This window comes from Conger conger, chromosome 5, assembly GCF_963514075.1.
Source record: "Conger conger chromosome 5, fConCon1.1, whole genome shotgun sequence".
In the NCBI taxonomy this organism is placed as follows: domain Eukaryota; kingdom Metazoa; phylum Chordata; class Actinopteri; order Anguilliformes; family Congridae; genus Conger; species Conger conger.
Window position 1 is genome coordinate 59,815,884 of NC_083764.1, and position 14,281 is coordinate 59,830,164.

At 44.0% G+C, this 14,281-nt stretch overlaps 1 protein-coding gene across 3 annotated transcripts in view; it reads left to right on the forward strand.

Moving 5' to 3' along the window:
* The window catches only part of LOC133128683 (transforming growth factor beta receptor type 3-like), an 83,592-nt gene that overhangs the window by 35,441 nt on the left and 33,870 nt on the right, over positions 1–14,281 (forward strand). For all 3 annotated transcript variants that reach the window (XM_061242401.1, XM_061242400.1, XM_061242402.1), the window contains exon 4: positions 12,555–12,692. In XM_061242401.1, coding sequence (XP_061098385.1) covers positions 12,555–12,692 — 138 coding nt within the window. The remainder of the gene's footprint in view (positions 1–12,554; positions 12,693–14,281) is intronic.

The window sequence follows — 14,281 nt, forward strand, 5'->3', positions numbered from 1 at the left end:
GGAATTTTCTTTTCGTTATTATTTTTCAACCTGGTTGAATACTCTTTGATTGAGTGTCTTTGTTGAGATCTGAAAATATTTAGAAATATGCAATATTTTCCACTTAAAACACAAGCTAAAAATAAGTCTGCTATTCAGGTTCTGTCAGGAAGTTGCTTTGCATCATTTTTGCAGTTTATCTGCACATCATTTTCAGTTGACCATATTTGCTGACCAGACAGTTGAGGATCATGCAAATCTTACATAACATACATTTATGTAAGAGGGCCCAACATAACAGGAATTCATTCAGTTTTGTTTCTACAAAAGTAGTCTGACAGTTTCAGGAAGGCTGTTTATTTGTCACTAAGTAAATATGACTTGGGGATACAATGTCCTGGAATGACTGGATAGCTTTGTCTACAGTGACTGTTAGATAAGATTGTTCCACTCACAGTGTTAAATGTGCCTGGTATTTATTAGACTTTGCTAACTTAGCTTTTACACACTGTACTGTAAAGGCTGACGATAGGGCACATAGCACAAACTTAATAGTAGCTTGATATACTGTGTGTGCATTCCTCAACTGAGATCTTATCTGGGAGCCAGAAATCACTAGTCACCCTTGTGACCCTTTCTGTCAGATTCAGGGCTCAGTGAGAAGAGGATATATCGTACAGTACGTGGAAAAACCACTTCTTGGTAGTACTATATCTAACCCAAATGACACAAGCTAAAATCACTAAAATTTCCTTTAGCATTTCAGTCACTTTCCCTAAAGTAAAAAACTACAGTGTTTGTTCAGTGGTCTTAGAAAGAATTATTGGTTGGTGATAGATTTCCGCCTGGAACACTAGGGGATCTGAAGACTTTTTCTGGTACTGGACTTCATGTAAACAATTAATGGAAGAACCTACATACTTCTCAGGCACATTCAGAGCCAAATCCGTGTTTTCTCAGTACACAGCAAAGAGCTCAGTAATTGACATCACATTTGTGCGTTTGCAACTCTATCCACATTGTAAAATCTAGGAAGGATAATAAATTAGACTGCAGTTTGTGGCAGTGAAGCCACGTTAACTCCTAGAGCTAAGAAGCGCTTGTTTATTTGGGGTTTATTTTATACAGTATCCATTGGTCTGCATATCTCTTAGTCTATAAGGATTGAGGACCCTTGGCTTCATTGCATTGGCCCCTCTCCCAGAAGTCTTTGCTCCCTCAGGTCCGTAATGCAGGGGCTCAATAGGTTGACGACTTGCCTGGTTTATTGCTAATGAGACGAGGTGAGTTTCTACACTGGGAGAAGGGATAGGCCACCGCTCTCTCTCAGCATGGTGCATTTCTGCATTTGGCTTGTAAGACTCAACCCTGTCTTCACGCCCCGTCTGTCCGGACCAATGGACAGGCCTCCGCTTCCTGTGTGGCCCTCACTACGTGGGCGGGAGGTTAGGCCCTGGCAGGCCCTCGCTACGTGGGCGGGAGGTTAGGCCCTGGCAGGACAGTAGCCACTCCGAAGGTCTGCCCAGGCCTGGGCGGAGATTAAAAGGCTTTGCTAACTCCGCTGCCGTTTTAGCGGATGAGCTGTGACAGCTGGGTGCTTGCTGAAGGATATCCTAGACTGCTGCAGGCTCCTACCTGAGGCCTTGTCACAGATGTATCCCGCAAACCCACCTTGGACCATCCTTTATCCCTGACAGCTACCCTTCAGTACCTAGGGTCAGGCCTCATGAAGGTGACCCCAGGTGTCATATCGGGGCTTTCCCAAAGACCTAAGCAATTCACCGGATGTGTGATTTACTGCCTCTCTGCTGTTTACGGTATTTCGACAGTGAAAGCTGAGAGGGTTTATATAGTTCCGCTTGTCATCTTCTGGATCAACCAGTATCTCAATTCCTCGGGGTACATCAAGCGATCAAGCCAGGTTTTTATTTAGTACATGTAGTATGCCTGCGACTTCACTGCCTATCATGTTTTTCCTGAGGGGAAAGTGTTGAGCAAGTCATTTTGATTTATTCCGTGTTTCTGGGATGAATGCTTGACAGTTTTAAACCAACCAGTCAAGTATTTTTGCCAATTTCCCATGCAGATTTCCAGGTATCGTGTATCTTGATTTGATTTTTTTTAAGGCTATGAATTACTGCACTTGCAGCGAGGCCTAGGTGTCTTTGAGTTTGTTGTTGGCTTCGGTGAAGACAGCTTCCTCCGGCAGTGAAAGGAACAGGAAAGCTGTTTTCCCAAAAATGTTGTGGATTCCGTGTCGTGTGAAAAGAACAAAGGGAAACAAAAGCCGTATTCATGTGCAAGTACAGACCCCTTGGACTTGCGGAACAAGCGGGCCCTTTAAAGAAGTTCCTTGCAAATCTCCTCATATTTGGACCATGCTTTATGTGGTATTCTCTCTATTTGTCTTGGAGGGAAATATTAGGCAGCTTATTTTCCAAGTCAGCAAAGAAGTGGCTGGTGGCCGACACACGGTTCAGGCAAGGATTCTTTCCTCCCATTCAAATAGTGTCCAGCAGGATGTCGAAGGAAAGAGTGTGTCGGCCAGACTATTCTGGCTTTTTTCTGTGTTTAGAGAGTGGTCTGCAACACAGCCTGGGGTCTGTGGTCAGCAACACACATGCTGAAGCGCTCTCTGTTGGGGGAGAGGTTTACGTGGAGCCTACAATTTTGTGTGCTGAGCGTTTACTGCACAGCGGGCTTTTCTGCGTCCTTTTTCCGCATCCTGGAAAATATTCCACCGGCCGCCAGGTTTCTGTACCAAAGGCATCAATCTTATTACATCACAGATAACTCTTTATACCATAAGGATTACGACTGCAGATCTTTAAGCCCACAGAGCAAAGCCAAGTAGTCCCCTGATTAGCTAGAGTACTCAGATCCTTGATTAGCAATATTTCTATCGTGTCCGAAACAAGAAAGGAAGGGAAACTTTTTTTAAACAGTAAGGTGACTTATTGCGTGCTGCTCTTCGTGCTCAATTATGAGGATATACAAATATCTGGTTTGAAGGGTGACAGGGGGGTTTATGATTGTATAGACGACAGGAGAGAAGGCAGGAAAATAGTATACAAGGCAGCATAGACCATTTCCATGGTTTTTCCAGCATTTGACAGATTTTAAATGCAGTTGTTCCGAAATAATTAAAAAGCGATGTACTCATTCACAATAAAAGCCTATTATTGTGTTTGTAATGACTCACTGTGTTCGGGGCCATTGGAAATGCATCACGTTCGACGGCTAGGGAGAGAGAGTGGATCTGTTTCTCAAAGGAACCTCCATTGATGTTATGCAGTGGCCATTTTGGTTGGGAGGTTGAATGAGACGTGGTTCTGGTTGGCCGGTGTCCCTCCTCTCTGTGTGGTCGGACTCTGTTGTCTACACCTGCTACGTGCCATTGGGCTCGGTGCTGAAGTTCCAAAGCCCGTTCCAGCCAATTGGTGATTCATATCCCATTTTCGTCCGTTTCCTGCGCCAGTACGCAATTTGTGTAGCGAGTAGACCTATAACTGGAGTCAAGTGAAGCGGGGTTGTTTAACTTGGTCATCTGTGTCTTTGTAATTCAACCGAGTTCTTCCACTACCTTGAGCTACAAGTCAAACAGGAAGTGCCGGAGAGAACCTCTTCAGTCAATCCAAACAGCACTTTTTCTTTTACTGAGATTTTCCATCCTGCAAGCAGCCTGCTATACACTATGAGGGCAGGATCAATCAAAATGTCATTATGGCTTTTGACTTCAGCTTCACCAATTAATAAAAAAGTTAAACGTGACATTTTTAGGAATGGACATACTGTATTAATTAAGGGAATTCCTTGCAAGTTGTGCCATTATACATTAGTTTGTAAAGAACTAAAGAACTAAATTTCTATAGAAATAGAAATACTTCCTTAGATAAGACATGGCCCATCATTTCAGTTACTGGAATTCAGTGATCCATTTATTTTATTTGTGTAATACATTGTATAGCGCTTTAAACAAGTCGGTTTTTATCAGAAAGCAGCTTTACGGAGAACCGGCCCCCAAGCTTATACCTAGGACAACAGCGGCATGGAAAAACTCCCTGGCTAGCAGGAAGAAACCTTGAGCAGAACCTGACTCAGCGGAGGGGCCCATCTGCTGCTGGTTGACACCAGTTTGGTGTAATAGTCTTTGTGAACTGAATGTAAGTCTTGCAAAGCAGTGATGCCTATTTGTGAGATAAATGAAAGGAATAAAGAAATACTTTTTGATATTGTCTAAACTAGGGCCGTTTCAAAAATGTTATAATAATAGACCACGCTGTGTGTAAGTTTTGCTCTCAAAATAGCCTGATTATTAGTTTTGGCATTTTTCTTTATCCAGGCAAATAATTTGTTCATAAAAATGAGACTTGTGGGCAGTTTATTGTGATTCATTGTGCCATACATTAGAATTGAGAAGAGAGGTACGAATCATCTCCTGAAATCTCAGTAATTAATCTTCGGTTGCTTTACCCCTATTGTAGCTCTTCTAACTGCCCTGAATAGTTCTTCTTGATGAAACTTAGCATGTCCAAGCAGGACTCATACGATGGCCCTAACTTGTGCAGTATGCCATGCCCTGCAAGAAATAATCATTGATCTGGCAGTTCTGAACCACTCCTGTTTTGAAATTTCCCAAGTCCTTGCCAAGTAGCACTTATCAGGAGGTGGGAAAACTTGTCAACGCCCAAGGAATACCAATCTTCCAGTATCATGTGTAACAGCTCAAATCTAATAAATCTGTGTTTATTAAAAGCTACAAACATTTAAACCGAAACAGAATTTGATAGCATTAAGTGTCACTGTTATATAAATGTCACTTGTACTTTAGGGAATTACCTAGAGAACCTGGACTAGAATGTCTCATTAAGAAAATACACAGTTATACTGTCTTAAAAATGCAGACTTCTTCCTCGGCTAAATTTGGCAAATAAGTCAGAGAAACAGCACTTAAGCTTCGACGACACATTTGAAAAACACATTCTTACACTTATAAACATTTGGAGTTATATATTTCACAGAATAAGTCTGTGTACCTTAACATCCATCAGTGTTAAACACTTCTATTCACCTTAAAAGGAAAGTAATCGTGTAGTGTTTATTAGTCGTATCAGCTGTAAAAGGTAAAAAGAAATGGGAAACTTACCACATACTGCCATGAATGTGTAAACGACTGACACTTGTGCATTTTACTGTTTAATATGCAGGCTAGTTATTCTAGCACTTGCAGTACAGATTATTGAGTTAAGTTTGAAGTCGGTTTTGTAGCACATTGCGTCTTTATTTCTTTGGTCTTTGCTGACATTATGAGCATGCCATTCTTAAATTGTCCACCTATTTCACCAGTACACACAAACTACGCCATGTTACCGTAATACATTTTCCGATCGTGCCAGGACCCAGGAGTGTAGTTTGACCCATAACATCATCGGGCAGTAGTATTTTGGTCTCGGTGTGTTAGTGTCTGGAACGGGTTGGATCAGAAACGATGACAAAAACAGTGACCTCAGCTGCTGCTGAAGCAGATGCTGATGGGAGTTCCAGAACCCCGCTGCCTTCACGTACGCCTGGGCGCATGCCTAACCTCCTTACAAACCAGCAAAACAAAAAGCAACAAAGCCACCATTCTGTGCCGACTGAAATATCTGATAAAAACATTAGGCGGCAGACAGTGAAGTGAGACAGAGGTCGATACTGTTTTCAGATAAGTGGCTGAATTATTTTGCGGCACATTTACACAAGATTAGATGCTCAGAGAAATGGTAATAGGTCTCCCAGCTGGTAAAAAAGGGGTCCATAATGACAAGGTCTTGTGTCTCATATTTCAGCATTGACTTTATTTCCGGCTTTCATGCAATGAACTGGAGGGTTGAGGCCAGGCAAGAACTGTGAGTGAAATTAGGGGATTAATGCTAAAGAATAATTGTTGATAACTGATTGTTATGTGTTCAGTGTTATGATCCCAGCCAGTTTACACCTCCCCAAAGTTTTGCCTGTGCCTTTTTCTCACATTTCCATTTTCTCTCTGCGTATTTCTCTGCTATGTCACAATACAGGTTAACTGCAGGGATTCCATTACCATAATAGCCTCATGGTTTAACAATCGGTGTATTCAGACTGCAGCCTACAAATGAAGAAAGAGTAAGAAAGTATCAAATAGGAAACACAAAAATATTTTGGTAACCCTTCCTTTCGAGGTCCCTAGGTATTTACATGGTAAAAACACATATTTACCTAATTAGCTCATGATTTCATATCTTCACCAAATATTTACCTGGTAAATACTTTGGGGACTGTTAAAGGGAGTGTTACCAATATATCTAACAAGACATTCATATTTACGCTGTGCATATAAATGAACACAATTCTATTACAGTGCAATGTGGGGTTTTTTCTTACTGGTAACTACAGAGACAAAAACTGTGGGCCGGGACTGATTATCGTACCTTTGAAGACGATTGGCTGATATGCTTAGAACAAACAAGAAAGCCAGACTGCACAGCATTGGCAGTTTAATCTGTCCTACCGGCAGCCTTCCTCTAATCACCTTTGTAAACTAAAACGACCAACCAGCTCGCTTGGCTGGGAGTCAAAGTGAGTAACGGTGGGCGAAATGTTTTCTCAGGTGGGTTTACTTAGATAACCCCTCTGGAGAGGCTGTCCAGCGCTTGACAGACAAACAGGGGATCATAAAGCAGGTTTCTCCCTCTGCTTGGAGATGCCTCAGTGCTTGACTTTGACTTGCTCCGGTTAAGCAGTGGGACCAGTGGGAGGCAAGCTACTGTGTGAGGACTGTATTCCCTGCGCTGCAACATCATTTTTAGCTGTTCCTCGTCAAATATGGTTCACCACAGTCCTCCCAGTTACAGTGAAGCCATTATTCTCTGGTGGCTGGACACTCTGGCCTTGTGCTCCACAACATCTGCCATTCATGAAGCAGGCAGAAAAGAAACCTCTTCAGCATGGGAATCAAAACCAAGAAGGCACTGATAAACACTGGCTCCCCTCCCCCCGTCCAATGCAGAGTAAACCGACTGTGAAATAAAATCTGATGATGCAGACTAGCATTTATGCTATTTTGTGTTGTGTTGTTGAGCTTACATTTTTCCTATAGGACTGTGGTCTTTGGGGAAAATAGTAAAGTAGGAAGGGACTTTTTTTATGCATATTCAGAGTAATGTTCCTGGCAACGCTGGTCACATGATTGAGCATGCTTTAATTTCCCGCTGAAATGTCACCCAATGAAAGGGACTTTCATTCTCATTGGCCCTGGACTTCTGCTCGTGAAGCGGTATTGTAAGCCAGTTATATTTTTTCGGATTGTTTTCAGCATTGGGAATGCCCCTCCACAGTAAGCAGTTTCCACAGTAGTGTGGCACGACACCTTGCTTGCTGTGTGGATGCTTTTCTGTCTCAGCAAGCACAATGAACCACCCAAGAATATGTTTTTATCTCTTGTTGTTTCTCTGTAGTTTTCTCATAAGTTGCGCTAAGCAGATGTGATGCTGGTGCATTCTGTGAGGGTGGTATAGTGCCACAAAGAAAACAGGAAGTCACAATGCGCAGGACCAGGGCAGCACGGGTGCCAAAGGGTATACCCCTCAGAGCCAAACAAACCGGCACTGAGCACACATACTTTTACAGTCCATTGGCCTGCTTATCTGTCTCGGAGGCTTATCAGGCCCCTCTTTTATGTTCTGCCGCTGAGTAGAGACAGACTGATTGCCATCAAAGTGCCGTGGAGAGGCTCCAGGTATTGATGCGACATCAGCCAGGATCACAAGGCTGTGATGAGAACAGCAGTCAACAGGTTTTATTCTGCTTTTATGACTGGATTCTTTCCTTATGGCAACCCCCCATTTCCTACTATGCACGGATCTATAAACTATCTGGACGGACTTGCATTATTTTGTCACGTATTCAGGCGCACACACACGCACACACAAACGTGCGTGTGCACACGCATGCACAGGCACACAAATGGTAAAAAAGTTGAAAGATAATAAACAAGGCCACCACATTTGTCACAGTTTCACTTTGCATCAGACAGAACGCATGCTTGCACACTGAAACTGTTTCACATCTGTCAGAGTACAGAGTAAGGCAGGCTGTGCACGGTTATAAACACATCACACGCACAAGAGAAGACTCCTTGCTGTTTTATTTCCTGGCCATAGATATAGTTTGACCTCTCTGATCTCTCGGATAAGGAAGCAAGGTCTGGAAGCGTGACTGATTCCTATGTCGGGGGGTGGGGGGGGGGTGGGGGGGGGGCATGTCCAAACATGTGTGCACACAGACTGTTTAAGTGACATGTTTTTCTCAGAAGCAATGAAATAGCCACCATGCGATCTTTATGCCTCTCGTTTCCTAAACAAGATACATTCATACAGACTTACCTGTCTCATACAGCATGGCTTCAGATTCTAAATACATTAAAATCCCTCCTCAAGAGCAATGGATGAGTGCTTCCTGTTTAACACTACGGAGCAGGGACTAAATGCATGCCATATTTCTCTCAGAATACTCACAACTAACAACTGTTCTACATTATTGGTTTTAAAGAAAACAGCTTCTACAGATTTGTGTCAAGTTAGCAGTGAGTCACTGAGTAATGGGTGGTGTCCCATAGATCCATAGTCAATAAAGGAAGCAGCCATTTCCTGCTGTTGGTGCTGATGAAAGCCATGCTGTCAGCTTGGATAGTGGGGAAAACCATTGGTAGTGATGCTAAATGCTGTTATGCAAGTGCATGACCGTATTGAACATGTTTTCAATATAACCGGACAGCTTCCTGTTTCAACCCACAATGACTCAGCAATTTGAAGGATGTTTCCTGTCACAACATGTCAGACTCTTTGGATTGCTGGTTACTTGGACAACATCCTGTGAGGACGACCAGTGTTTTGTGGAAAACTGAAAAAGGGGAGGGGAATCATCCCATTCGCTGGCCCTGGACCTTTCCCCAGGTCTGTCTCTGTGTTTTTCCGTGGAAACGGATCATCCACGCCTCCGCGTCATCCAAGGAATGTGGTCCGAGTGGTCGCCTTGCCGGGGAAGTAGCAGCTGTCTCGGTTCGTGGTTTCAAATTTACCGGAACGTGATAGCCTTTGGTCCCCCTGTGGTCGCTTGCAATACCTGGTGTAATGTGCCCAGCGATTCCAACCGATACTTCACTCTCCTTACAAGACTCATTAATCAGTTCTTGTCTTCCCACCACATTTTTCTCTTCTTTCATCTGCATTTCTTTTCACGGGGCATTGAAAAATAGCTAATGGCTTTTCTTCGTAAGCTTTCATCCTTCTGTTTTTCCTCTTCACTCTTTCATCCTGGCCTCCTAACAACACGGCAGACTAAATTGTTTACCAGGCCCTGCAGCTTATTTTTGTATTCTAGTTGCCGTGGCAATTTCTGTACCTATGTGCGTATGGTGACTCGGGAGATGAAATTAAATTTCTCTGTCTGTACATTTTGTGACACATCAAAGCGGGGAAGAGGGCTGGATGACGGTGGCTCATAGCTTCCTCTCCCAGAGGCCCAGAGGCACTGGCAGCATGGACCTACCTCCACTTTGACTGACGGCTTCATTGTCTCTGTTGGTCCCTCATTGAAGCCGATGCTTACGTAATTTGAAGTTCTTTATTTATTCTGGAATATTCTGGCCAGACGTTTCTCCCCGATTCCCTTTCTCTCTGGCTGGTTTTATTGCTGTTTTTTCTGGATGTCCTCGCAGAACGTGAAGGGGAGCCAGCTTCTGCAGGTACCGTTCCGTAGCGGTTTGATTTTCCTTTCATAACTGGGACACGTTTTTTTTTTCCCAGAATGTCGGCTGCGTGGTAAACAACCCACTTGATTTAGAATTCAAATTAAAAGTCGTCATGTCGGGTGTCTCGGTGGCGCAGCCTGTAGAGCACTGACCGCATGCTCATTGCGAGCCGCGACATTGGCGGTTCGAATCCGACCGTCCGACATTTGTCGCATGTCTTCCCCTCTCTCTCGCTCCCATTCTTCCTGTCTCTCTATACTATATACTGTCCAATAAAGCTCAAAAAGGCCTAAAAAATATCTAAAAAAAAACCTTAAAAAAGTCGTCGCGTCCACCCGTAAATAAAAAAACGGGAAAAAAGCGTAGTGCGGGGCTTCGTCCTTCCTGCTCACACGACTGTGTTTGCGGAGCGTCCGCCAAGTTCCCGCCTGCCCTTCTCCTCTCTTCAGGGTCTTTTATGGTGCCGTTATTGCTCCGCTTTTATGGGCCGCCTTGCTGTTATGCTGTTATTTACACACACATACCCCAGCTGCCGGTCTGCAGGAGGGCTTCCCTGTGCTTTGAAGGCCTACTCTTAGTCCACGTCACTTTTATCTGGTTTTATCTCGGCTCTGGAGGCCTGCTGTCTGCTGTGAAGCTGTGCCTCCTGGCTGCTGGAGGGATGTACAGAACACTCTGTGAGTCACAGAACAGGACATTCCCTGTTTTTTCCCTGGTTTGCCTGTGGAGACAGAGACATACACCGGTAGAGGTCGGTGGTTCGATCCCCGGTGTAGCCACAATAAGATCTGCACAGCCGTTGGGCCCTTGAGCAAGGCTCTTAACCCTGCATTGCTCCTGGGGAGGATTGTCTCCTGCTTAGTCTAATCAACTGTACATCGCTCTGGATAAGAGCGTCTGTCAAATGCCATTAATGTAATGTAATGTTGTGTTGTGTTTGCACTGAGTTTGATATTTCCGTTGAAGATAGTGTGCCTATGTAGATAGGCAAAATTGGTAAATTGTATTACTTTTTCAAATTGGCATGAAGTAAAGTCTTATCGGATTCCTTTGAAACTTAGTCTGCTGTATGGAACAGGGAAATATGGTATTAATTTTTGCTGCCTCTGGAAAAAGATTATTGTTAATTGTTTTGTTTATTTTCTGATTTAATGGCAGGTTGTGTACTGTCCGGGCCAAACGCGTGTTTCCGTTCACTGGTCCCTGCGTTCATGCTGAACATTGCGTGTCTCATTGAATAACACAGAGGGCCCAGGACCCAGGGTCCTCACAGTGTGACTGCCCTGTACTCTCTCTCATTCCGCCAGCACCCTTGTTTATACAGTTTAATCTCATTTGGGTTGTTATGACAAGTCCATGCCGGTTGCGGTTGATTTACGGTCAGACTACAAAAAGAGGTCGTCCTGCTGCGGATAAGGATCTTCGTTTTCTCGACGCTCCAGACCTCGACCGCGCGCAGAACCGTGAATGGCTTAAGTGTTCTAAGACGAAGGGGCGGCGGTCACATGACGGGACTTGTTCGCGGACCTCTCCCCGAGACGCGCGTACACAACGCCGGTATCACAAGGGTATCAAAAACACTTTGAACTCCCCACGGCACGACAGAAAAAAGGGATTTCTTCCTCTTACGCCCGTCACTGCGTTTCTGACAGCGGCTTGCGTCCGCGAACGAAAATCAAAATATTATGAAACGATTACCGCCGAGTAAACCCTTGTTTTCCTTCTCTGCCCAAACAAGCAGAGGTGATTGGGTTTCGGAGAGCGAGAGTGAATCATATTACTTTGCCTGGAATCCAGGCAGGCCGGGATAAGGGAAGGGCATGGGGCTCTCGCATGCAGGAAGTCCCTAATGTGATCAGCCTGGGAATTCAAGTAGGGTGGAGGGGTGGGGGCTGTAACAGCACGCATTATTAGAACTGCTATTAGACCGGTTTGCCTTTTTCCTGTGGCATTTCAGTCAAGTTAGTTAGTTCCAGAGAGACTGTTTTCATTCAGGCTAGATAACCCCCCACCACCCCTTAACAAAAATGACTGAGTTCACTACAAAAAGATTATGATTAATTGTGATTAATTATATGTCCTTGTCCGCCTGTTGATGGGGCCAAATTCAAACGTGGCCCTGAAGCGGTTTGCTTTAGCTGCACATCAAGGCCTTAAATCACCCCGCTAAATTTGGCCTGTCGGACCCAGCGTGGGCCAGTAGTGCGGAGCATCTTAGAACAACATGAGGGGGAGAGGTACTTGCTGTCACTCACAGAAGGTGGAAATCAGTTTTAATGCCAGCATGCTTGCCCCTGAGGGCATAAAGTGGTGGACTCCCACTTGTCTTGACCTGCCTTAACTGTGAGCGAAGTGTGTGAAAGCTGGAGACTACTGAGGAAAAGACATGAGATTATCGAAACCGTTAATTCTAAAGAAACACTGATAAAGATCTAAAAGAAATTCATACTTTATGTAAATAAGATTCATGGAAATTACCCATACAGTTTGTTTGTGTTTTGGCAGCAAGCCCAGCTCTCAGAGGACACAAAAGCCATAGTTTTATCGCTAAACCCACTATGACATGTATGGAGTGTGGTGGTGGCCTCCCATGCTGGGAAGATTGTAATGCACGTGATGTTCTCTAAACCCATGGTTTTCTGTAATGTACGTGCTGTTTTCTAAACATGTGTTTTTCTGTAATGCACGTGATGTTCTCTAAACCCTTGGTTTTCAGTAATGTACGTGCTGTTCTCTAAACCCGTGGTTTTCTGTAATGTACCTGCTGCTCTCTAAACCCGTGGTTTTTCCTCTCTCCTCCTCCATGAAGGTGGTTCTTCAACTGAAGCCCATCCAGTCCCTCCCGGAGCACCGTAAGCCCCTGGTCTTCCTGCTGAACTCTCCCCGGCCCATGCTGTGGCACCTGAGAACCAAGAAGCTCGCTCCGCACATCCGGCGCACCTTCCTCGTGAGTCACGCCGGATCCCTCTCATCCGTCTCCTCTAACTTCTCTAACTTTCTCTGCCACTTCCTCTCCTCTCATCTCTCTCGCCTCGCCGCCTGTCTGAATGTCACCACAGCCCACAGATACTTTTATAGACCCCTTTTAAACGATGTATTAATATTTAATGTGAAGCGCATTTGGTTATTACTTGGAGAGGTTGAGAGGTTGTTGTCGTTATAGTTGAGTGTGGACTCCACCTTCCACTTGAATTTTTTTTTAAATTATATATTTATAGTTGTAGTTAATGTGAAGCGCATTTGGTTCTTACAGGTACTGAGGCTGATTTGAAACTCGGGTGAATGGCCAACATGCAAATGTATGTCAAGAAAAGAGGGATTTTAATTAGATTATGTTGCACACACATATTAATTCATCAAATAATAATAATAATAATAATAATAATAATAATGGGTTTTTTAATTAGATTATGTTGCCCTTACATAGTAATTCAGCATGTATTACTACTACCACTACTACTACTACTACTACTACTACTACTACTACTACTAATGATCATAAAAAGTAATCAGAAGTAAGAAAGAAATACAATAAAGAAATAGTCTCAGTATGAAACTCTCATTTTACACCCACAACAGGAGGCCTTGGTTTTTACTGGTAAATTTATTCTCACTAATTCCATGACCCACTAAATGCAGCTGCATCAGGGTGGAAGCAGACATCGGTGCCAGTGACTTAGATCAAACTTCCTTCCTGTGAACATCTTCCCTTCCTCTGCTCTGACTGATGTGCTTCAAAACTCCTGATCAGAAGATAGTGAGACTGTGAGTTCATCAGTCCTGTTGTGAGAAGCAGCCCTATGTAACCCAGCAGTCTGCAGCCTTTAGCTTCTGAATCAGTCTTAATCTGTATCTGGGGAAAGTGGGAGCGGGCGTGAGATGAGGGGCTTCTGTGGTTTGGGCGTGTGACTATATCTCTGCTTAAAGCTATTTCCGTTTCCCTCAGTGTAAACCCACGCTCCCACAATGCACCAGCCTCTGCACTGACAGGAAGGCTTGTCGGTCCCGTCAGACCCACCTGTGTGCTTAAGCCTTTAAGCTGTGAGTTCACAAATATGTGAAGAGAATGTTCTTCAACTGAACATTCTAATGCTGGCGTCATGAGTCACTACTGGGGATTGAAAGTTCTAGAACACTGACTTAGAATTTAGAAGTCAGTGGTTCACACCAAGAAGGATAATTATAACTATAACCATGACAATATGAACATCCACACTGATAAACGATAACGTTTGGTGAATAGCCATTTAGAACATGAAGACTTGTAACATTTGATTGGCTGTCAGTGTTTTTATTGTTCATACAACTGGAAAAAAAATTGCTCTGAAAGTGATTCCAACAATAGCATTTGTCACTGTTGGTGTCATTATAGTTACCAAATGATAAATGGTTGGCATTTTATATAGCGCCTTTATCCAAAGCGCTGTACAATTGATGACGCCGACCAGCTCGTCAGGAGCATTTAGGGGTTAGGTGTCTTGCTCAGGGACACTTCGACCCAGCCAGGGCCGGGGATCGAACCGGCAACCCTCCGAC